General features: G+C 54.7%; 2 protein-coding genes across 2 annotated transcripts in view; both read right to left on the bottom strand.

The window, feature by feature from the left end:
- The window catches only part of Mcoln1 (mucolipin TRP cation channel 1), a 13822-nt gene extending 12926 nt beyond the window's left edge, over positions 1-896 (bottom strand). The window contains exon 1 of the mRNA XM_059249517.1: positions 736-896. Within this exon, the coding sequence (XP_059105500.1) occupies positions 736-766 (31 nt within the window). The 5' untranslated portion in view covers positions 767-896. The remainder of the gene's footprint in view (positions 1-735) is intronic.
- Positions 897-3900: 3004 nt separating this feature from the next.
- Positions 3901-7881, bottom strand: Znf358 (zinc finger protein 358). Its single transcript, XM_059249201.1, has 2 exons — positions 7774-7881; positions 3901-5710 (listed from the first exon to the last, which is right to left on the bottom strand). The coding sequence occupies exon 2, from the start codon at positions 5670-5672 to the stop codon at positions 3972-3974; it is 1701 nt and encodes a 566-aa protein (XP_059105184.1). The 5' UTR covers positions 5673-5710; positions 7774-7881; the 3' UTR covers positions 3901-3971.
- Between the last annotated feature and the right edge of the window lie 1429 nt (positions 7882-9310).

Raw genomic sequence — 9310 nt, 5'->3', positions numbered from 1 at the left:
AGGAACCATCTGCCCATTTCTCTTCCATAGGGCAGCTAAGAAGTCTGCCCCAGACTTTAGGGGGGGAAACAGAGCTTACTGACAGAGGAAGTTGGGGAAGATGGTGTCCACCCATCACCCAGATCTAGGAGCTATGGAAACTCACTGCTTGAGGCCAAGCGATGCTGGTACCCATCTACGACCCGGGTTCTGGGTACTATGCAAGCTCTCCACCTGAGTTTAGAGATGTCGGTACCCACCCGCCACCCAGGTTCCCATGGGGACTCTAGGGAACTTCAGAACTGGAAGCTGGGAGCTCATTGCCCAGGTTCTATGCGCCTTCTGCCCTTCTCTCCCCTACGGAGCAGCTGAGAAGTCCGCACTGGGCTGGAGGAACGGGAAGCTGGGCGCTCGCCGCCCAAGGTCGGGGATGTCGATGCGCACCCGCTGCCCAGGTTCTAGGAGGCATCTGTCAATCTCTCCCCCATAGAAACTCAGAGAAGTCCTCACTGAACTTCAGAACGTCGAACCTGGATGCTCGCCGCTCAAGGTCAGATATGTCGCTACCCACCCCGACACCCAGATTCTGTGGAAGCTCTCCGCCTGAGGTCAGAGATGCTGGTGCCCACCCGCCGCCCAGGTTCCAGAAGCCGAATGCCCATTTCTCCCGTACTGGACTTGAGCAGCGGAGCCAGGCTGGGCGCTCACCGTCTGAGGTTGAGGAGCCGGGCGCGCCCTCCCGCCGCCCGCGCTCACCTGAGCCGCGCCGGCCCGCCGCGGTGGCCATGGCCGCACGGTGAGCGCGGGGTGCGGGCGGGTCCGAGCGCGCGCCACTGTCACTGACTGCGGCCTCGCTCCCTCCCGGCGCGGCTTCAAACCCTTCGCATCAGCTGACATGCGCGGCGGTCACGTGAGCAAGGCGCCTGAGCTGACCACGTGACGAATTCTGGCCCAGCCTACGAAGCCGGAGCCCAGCTTCCCCCACCCACACCCATGCCCGCAGTGCGCATGCGCCCCCTAGCCGGCGACTCACGGGTTAAGAGCAGTCAGTCTCGCGGTCCTAGCACCGACTGACCAGCAAGGCTAACAAAAAAGGGTCTGTGCAACACGCTGGTTCCGATCTGGTTCCTCGTGACTTCTACGTCTACAGCTTGACCTGTTATCCTCCATGGTGTCCGGTGATGACCCTACGTCCTAAGCCGAAAGTATCCTCCCCTTTACTCCCAGACACCTTTCCTGTCTCCCATCCAGGCTACCAGCAAACTGTATGGCCTAAGCCAAATAGAACCCTCTTCTACCAGCCCAAAGACATCGGCCTTTCTGCACTACTGCAACAGCCTCAGTCCTGCCTTTTACTGACAGCCTCCGCCTACGAGCAGCCTGAAGAACCTCCAAAGAATTTTTATCTTCTAGAACCTCCTAGTGGTTTCCCAATGGCTTTGCAAGGGCCAGAAAACTTCCCGCTTAAATAGTTTCCATCTCCTACCATTCACCTCTTTATGGCCTCAGGGCATTTGCAGTCTTGCTTGGAACGGGAAAGTTAAGAACATAGGATCTGCAAGGCAGGTAGGTAATTCGAGTTTATATCTAAGCACTTATAATCATCACTTCAGAATTTCTGAGACTGCCTTAAACTGTGTGACCTATTCCCCTTTATTATTAATAACAATAATAATTAAAATTTTCTTACCAGGCATGGTGTCTTAAACATCTTTTAATCCTGTCACTTGGGAGGCAGAGGCAGGCGGATCTCTGAGTTCAAGGTCAGCCTGGTCTACAGAGTGAGTTCCAGGACAGCCAGGCTACACAGAGAAACCCTGTCTTGAAAAAACAAAAATTTCTTCTCCTTTGCAAAATGGCAGTCACCCACAGTTCCCTGCCTCTTAGAGTTGTACAAAGGATTAAATGAGAGAGTTCAAGACCCAGTTGGTAGGGTTCAGCATGCACAAACTGGGATCCATTCCCGGCACTGCAAAAACAAGGCATGGTGGCCTGTGCAGTCAGTAATATTGGCAAGTATAACAATACTTCCTCAAGAGCTAGGCATGGCGGCTGGGGAGATGGCTTAGTGGCCCAAGGGCTTGTCATGCCAGCATGGAGATCTGAATTCAGATCCCCAGAATTCACGTAAAAACTATGGCCTGGCACCTGTAACCCAGCACCGAGGAGGCAGAGAGGACAGAATACTTGGGGCCTGGGGCCAGCCAGTCTAGCTTATCTGTGAGCTCCAGGATAAAACAGGTGAGGGGCTGGAGAGGTGGCTTAGCAGTTAGGAGCGCGGGGGTGTGGAGGACTAGAGTTCAATTCCTGGCACCCCCATGGCAGCTCACAACCATCCATAACTCCAGTTCAGTAGATACAACTCCCAGTCATGGTGCACACTTACCTGAAGGCAGAACACTCCTAGACATATAATAAAAATTAAAAAGTGAAGAGTAAGGAAGACACCAACCCGGAGCTCTTGCCTCCTGTGTACACACACACACAGGCACTGGCATCCACACCTACAGTTACAACACACACACACACACACACACACACACACACACACACACACAGAGTCAGGCATGTGGAGCCATGTAGAGGGTGGTTTTGAGACCACAGCTAGGTCTGTGTAGTGATATCCTACCCCTGAAACAAAACAAAATTCCCCCCTTAGGAAGAGTGGCCCCTCCATCTAAATCAGCCATCTTGCTACGCTTTGGAATGTCCCACCCTCTATAATCAGCTCTGAAGTGTTTCTAAATTAGAAGTGTCCAAGCTGTGCTGGCCGGTCTTGCTTCCTGCTGAGACCTCAATGAGTACTAGATGTTTATTGGGGTAATGCCAGCACCCAGGAAACTAGGCAAGCCTGGCCAGCCTGAGGTACAAAATGAGACCCTGTCTCAATAAACAAACAAACAAATGAAGTTAAGAGATGGCTCAAAGGTTAATCCTGGGTCAGCACCCAGGACCCACATGGCAGTTCACAACTGCCCACAGCTGCAGGTCCAGGGCGTCCACTCCCACTCTGGCCTCCCTGGGCACCAGACATGCATTCAATGCACTTGCAGGCAGACCAAACGCTGATACTCATGAAATAAAAATAAAACTTTCAAATAAGATCAGGCGGGCTGGTAGATGGCTCATCAGGTAAAGGTACTTGCTGCCAAACTGATGACTTTAGTCCCCAGAACGTTCGTAGTAGGAGAACCAACTCTTGCAGGTTATCTGACCTCTGCACAAAATGAATGTACTTTGTAAATATATAAAAGATGTTCTTACAGAGGACCTGGGTTCAATTCCCAGAACCCAGATTATGGTCCATAACCATCTGTAATTCCAGTTCCAGGGGATCCAATGTTCTCTTCTGGCCTGTGTGAGCACTCCATGCACATGGTACACAGATATACATACAGGCAAAACATTTATACACACCAAATAAAAATAAATATTTTAAGATAAAATAAAGCAACAGGCACCAAGTGATAGTCTAGCTTTTTGTGACAGAGTCTCACTACATAGCCCAATCCTCCTGCTGCTACCTCTGGACAGCCCACACCACTACACAGACTAACAGATGTTTGGTAAGCACATAAGTGTGCAACATGAGTGTGCAACCTCTATTCCTCCCGGGGCTTTTCAAGGGCAAGGAAGTTAGCGCAAGGATCCGGTGGATTGTCTTTGGTGCCCTTTAGTAGCCTCCATGGTCAGCCCACTACAACATCAGCATGCCAGAAATTCCAGCATGGAAACCACCCACTGAGGCTGAGTGACCTGACCACAGTGGCCAGACCCAGGAGAGAAGAGACGGGATGAACGGGCCTTGTATGGGAAGCTAGGCGGCCTGGAGGGTGTGCCTTCACAGATCTGGCTGGTTCTGACCACACCCTCCGCCCCCACCTGCAGTAGGAGAAAGCACAGAAGACAACACCACAGAGCCAGGAGGCAGGAGGATTTTACTATGAATATAACACACACTTTCCCCAAACCACCATAGATGCCGGGCCCCTTTATCCATCGGGCCCCAGCAGTGCCTCTTCCTCCTTTACCCACTTGGGACTCTCTCCAGTTGGAAGGGCTGGGCTGGGACTGTCATGAGTGTGAGAGCAGGGATCCGTTTGGGACTTGGGGTTGGGGTCAGGACTGGGGATGAGATCTGGGTTAGGGCTGGGATCAGATTCTTGGTCGGGGCTGGGTACCACATCAGGGTCAGCATCACGGCCTGGCTTAGGATCAGAAGACAGAACAAGATCAGGACTGGAGATGGATCCTGAGTGGGTCTGGAGGATGGGATTCCGGAGTGAACCCAGCACAGAAGTAGGGTCAGGACTTCGGGCAGAGCTGGCACCAGAGCTGAAGCCCAGGCCGGATTCCAGCACAGAAACAGCATCAGGACCTAGGAAAGCGATCTGCCCGGGCCTCATCATAGATACTGGGCTCAAGCCAGGCCCGAGGCCCAGCCCCGCTGCTGCGGCAGCGGCGGCGGCGGCGGCGGCGGCGGCGGCTGCAGCTCCCTCGTGCACCCGCTTATGCTTGGTGAGGCTGGAAGCTTGGCCAAAGGCCTTGCCACAGAGCTGACAACGATAGGGGCGCTCGCCAGAATGCACGTGGAGGTGTTGCAGGAGCGCTGAGCTCTGCCCAAAGGCCTTGGAGCAGTGTGGGCAGGCATAAGGTCGCTCACCAGTGTGGATGCGGAGGTGATGCTGCAAGTTGGAGCTCTGCCCAAAGGCCTTGCCGCAGTGGGGACAGCGGTAGGGACGCTCGGCCGTGTGGGTGCGCTGATGCTGGAGCAACGCTGAGCTCTGCCCAAAGGCCTTGCCGCACTGCGGACACGGGTAGGGGCGCTCACCGGTGTGGGTGCGCAGGTGTTTAAGCAGCGCAGAGCCCTGCCCAAAGCCCTTGGCACACACCGGGCACTTGTGGGGACGAGGGCCACCATGCGTGCGCAGGTGTTGGGCCAGCAACGAGCCGTGACCGAAGGCCTTGCCACATACAGGGCAGTGGTGTGGCTTCTCTCCGCTGTGGCTGCTGCGATGCTTGAGCAGCGTGGACCGCCAGCCGAAGGCCTTGCCGCAGGCAGCACACTGGTAGGGCCGAGCACCCGTGTGGATGCCTCGATGCTGGGCCAGTGTGGCACCGTGGCTGAATGACTTGCCACAGTCGGGACAGCGGTAAGGCTTCTCCCCACTGTGGGTGCGTCGGTGCTGGCTCAGCCCGGAGCTGCGACGGAAGGCTCGCCCACAATCGGGACAGGAGAAGGGACGAGGGGGACTGGCGGGGGCGGGAAGCACCGCTGGGCTCGTTGCCAAGATTTCAGGGGTGGCAGTGAGGCCAGAGGGAAGGGAACCCACATCAGGAGCAGCCGGGCTGAGGGTGTCATTGCTTGGGTCCAGAACCAGGGGCACCGGGCCAATGACATCAGGATCAAGGTCGAAACTCGAAGACATGGGATCCAGATCTTGGGAATCTGAGTCTGGCTTCCCCAAAATGGATGGTTGAGCTTCTTCTGCCTCAGGGTCCAGATCTTCAAAGCTGGCATCCCCATCTTCTGAGACAGTGTTGAGGTCTTCCGGCTCTGGCTCGGGGCTTTCAGAAATAGGGTCTGGATCTTTGGGGCTAGGGTCCAGGTCTTCTGGGTCTGAATGAAGATCTCCATAAAGTGGCCTAAGGCTCTTGTGGCCCGGGTTCCTAACCAGGACTGAGCGCCTCATCCTAGAAGCAGAACTGCTTGCGGCTTCAGGAACGGAATCTGCAGTATGAGCACAGGAGTTGGTGGAGGGAGGTTCTGGGGAAGGGAGAGGGGACTGGCCACGCCACACAAAAGTCCCTGCTAACTACAGACAGATTTTTTCCTTGTCTTGAACCACAGAAAGAGTTCTAACTAGTGTCTTCGCCAGGATTTCAAATAGAGGAACCCTCATATGATGTGATGGGACCCTCCCTTTTCAACTTAAAGCTGGGTGGGATAAGAGGCCATCTTGGGATCTTGTTTTTTAAGCAAGGTCCTGTGTAGCCTGAGTTGTCTTTCAACTCATATGTAATCAAGAATGACCTTAAATTTCTTATCCTCCTGCCTCAACCTCCTGAGTGCAGAATTACAGGGTATGCACAACCACGTTCAGCTTATGTAGTACTGGAATTCAAACCTAGGGTTCCCTGCATGGTAGGTGAGTGACATCTCCATCCCCATCCTGAGCTCTTGTAGGAGGGGAGCTTGGGTCTTATGGGAGACAGTTCTAAGGTCTGACACTCTTAATCTGGGGAAATGGGTGTCAGGGTTCTTTATTCCTCATTAGTTCATGGTCTGCATTTTTGCTCCACCTTGGAAAGTGGTAGATCTGGATGTTGCTGGTAGAGAGGGGGGCTTGTGTGGGTTGCCCTCCAGAAGTAGAACGGATAATGGTAAGGCTGAGAAGTTAATGGTAGCTGCACCCCTTCTGTGTCACAGTGAGAAGGGCAGGGACCCTTGTTTGCTTACAGGGGAGCATTCTATACCCCACAGCCTGGGTGGGATATAGTCTCTCCTAGACAGATCTTTGATGTCTATTCCCTAGAGGACACGGGAGAGGAGATGTGAGCTAGCAGCTCAGTACACACCTGTAATCTCAGCCCTTGTGATGCTAAGGCTGGAAGGTCTGCACAATTCAAGGACAGCCTGGGCTACAACATAACGCGAGGTTTTCAAAATTAAGGAGAGTGCATACATGGGCCTCTCCTGGGGAGGGGGTTCCAGGGGCACTAAGGATTCCACAGCCAGAAGGGAGGGGAGAGAGCAGTTAATAGATCTATTTTCCAATTGGCTAGAAGCTTGTGAATTTTAACCCCTTGGTGAAGAGCTGGTGAAAACAATAGCTGGAAGGCTGTGGGGTAACTGAGAGAACTGGGGGGGGGGGATGTCTCCAGGGAAGGGGATTCCTGAGCCACAGACTCCATGATTAGGGTATAAGGACTATGTTAGGGGAAAGGCTGGGGGGCAGAACGGGAGAAAGTAACAGAGCTCTACCCTGGGGCTGAGGGAACTCTTTGTTTGGCTGGACTCCTGGGGATTTGGGAGACCTACCCAGCCCCAGCCTCATAGCCAGTACACGGAGGGGTGCTGATTTCCCCCAACAACTTCTCTACCCAGGCTCCACTGTTGGAGATTAATGGGCAACACTCCCGGGTGTCCTCCCAGGTTTCTGGGAGACAAGGGACTTTTAGATTGCTTTCGAAGAAAGCAGCCTCATGAACTCTCACCTCTTAGACGAGGGAGAGGCCAGGTGCACCCCAATCACCTCTTGGGAACACGGGCTTCAAAGAACAGCCAAGACTGGGAGGTGAGAGATCCTAGGATCCTTGAGGTAATACACTTTCCTCCTGCACACACTATAGAGCAAAAGGCCTTTCTTAAGCCCCACATCGGAAGACAATACCCCAGGCTTCTCTTGGTTCCCGAAAAGAAAGCACCCCCCCCCCCCGCCCGCCCCCATCACCTCCTGAAGCAAGGAGGTGTCCTGCGCTACAGGACCCCAGAGCTAGCGGGCGCCTCCACCCACCCCAATTTCAGGCTCACTGTGGGGGGCTTGGGGGTGGTCCTGGGGGTGGCGGATAAACGCACTAGGCCTGAGCTCCTCGGGACCCCCCTTCCACCGCGTCTGCCACATTGACGCCCCAGCTCGAGAGCTGGCATCACGCACTCAGCGAGGGGTGCATATAAGTAGCCCGGAGCCGCGCCCCGCACCCTGCTCTTAGGGTGGGGGCCTCCTCCCAGCCACCTCCCCCTTTTGCCCAGCCTTCCCCAGTCCGGCCCGATCCGCTCTCGGGGTCACTCACCCGATGCCCCTCGCCCCTGCCCGGCCCGGCTGCACCCGCGCTGGCCAGCCGGCGTCTCCCCGCCCCGGGCTTGCAGGAAACCCCACCGCCCGCCAGCCCCGCCGGCGGCCCCCTCGGCCCAGCGGCCCCGCCAGGCGCTCCCGGGGAGCGAGAGGGGCCGGCCAAGGGCCGCTGCGGGAGCTGCTGGGACTTGTAGTTCGCCCGCGCCCTCGGCGGCCGGCGCCATCGCTGCCCCCGCCCCCCGGGCCAAGCCTTTGTCCCGGCCGGGGCCACCCGGGCCGGCGCGCGTCCAGGCTTTGTCTGCACTCTACCAGCCCGCGCCACCCTGGCACGATCCCTCCATTCACCCAAGTGCCTCTTTCGCCCCCTTCTCCGACTCTGATCTTGACTCTCTCCATCTGTATCCCTGTCTCTATCTCCATCTGTACATCTCTCTTCCATTCTGTCCCCTCCTCTCCGTCTCTTTTGCCTTCACCCCCTTAAATAAATTTTGATTTATTGTGTATGTGTGCCGTGTTGCCCCTGGGGAAGTCAGAGGACAATTGGCAGGAGTCAGTTCTCTCCTTCCACCGTATAGGTCCCAGGGATGGAACCAGGGTTGACCATGCTTGACCGTGTACCTGTACGTGAACCATTTCTCCAGCCTTCTTTTCTTTCTCTGTTCCTACCAGAATCTCTCTTTTCTCTTTCAATTTCTTTGCCTCTAGCGCGGTCATTTTGTCTGCCTCTGACCTCTTTTGTCTCTGTCGGCCGCTGTCTTGGCCTTTTGCCCATTCCTCTATCTTGGTTCAAACAACCGCTATCATGATATTCAAACACATAGGCAAAGGGAGGCTTTGAGAAGTCCCGCAATTAAAAAATGTATCCGTCTTTGCCTCAACCAGTATTATCTCAAAAAGTTTAGGACTGTCAAAACGGCTCAGTGGGTGAAGGTTTGTGGTGAGACAGGTGAGAGGTGACCCAGTCCGTAATCTGCTTGCTGAAGAAGCTTAGGGACCTGACTTCAGACCTCTGGCACTGACGTGGAAAAACAGACTCAGTGGTGGGCACCTACAGTCCTAGATTTGAGGTGGCCAAAACAGAGAAGGACCCAGGGGCTCACTGGCCAGCCAGTCCAGCTGAGTCAGTGAGTTTGAGGTTCATTGAGAAACTCTGTCGGCCAACAAGGTAGTTCAGTGGGTGAAGATACTTGCCCAAAGGCCAAGGACCTGAGTTTGATTCCCTAGGACCCACGTGGTGGAAGGAGAGAACTGTCTCCTACAAGTTGTCCTCTGGCCTCCACCTGCCATCTGTGCGTACCCCACCACACAAACAAACAAACAAATAAATAAATGTAATTAAAAAAATCAAGATAGTCGGGCTGTGATAGTGCATTCATTTAACCCCAGCACTCAGGAGGCAGATGTAGGCCAGTCTCTGAGTTTGAGACCAGCCTGGTCTACAGAGCTAGTTCCAGGACAGCCAGGGCTACACAGAGAAACCTTGTCTCAAAAAACAAAACAAACAAACAGACAAACAAGTAAATAAATAAATTCAA

The sequence above is a fragment of the Peromyscus eremicus genome, chromosome 23 (genome assembly GCF_949786415.1).
Source record: "Peromyscus eremicus chromosome 23, PerEre_H2_v1, whole genome shotgun sequence".
Taxonomy (NCBI): Eukaryota; Metazoa; Chordata; class Mammalia; order Rodentia; family Cricetidae; genus Peromyscus; species Peromyscus eremicus.
Note: the sequence above shows the minus strand (reverse complement) of the source record. Positions and strands in the feature narration are given on the sequence as shown.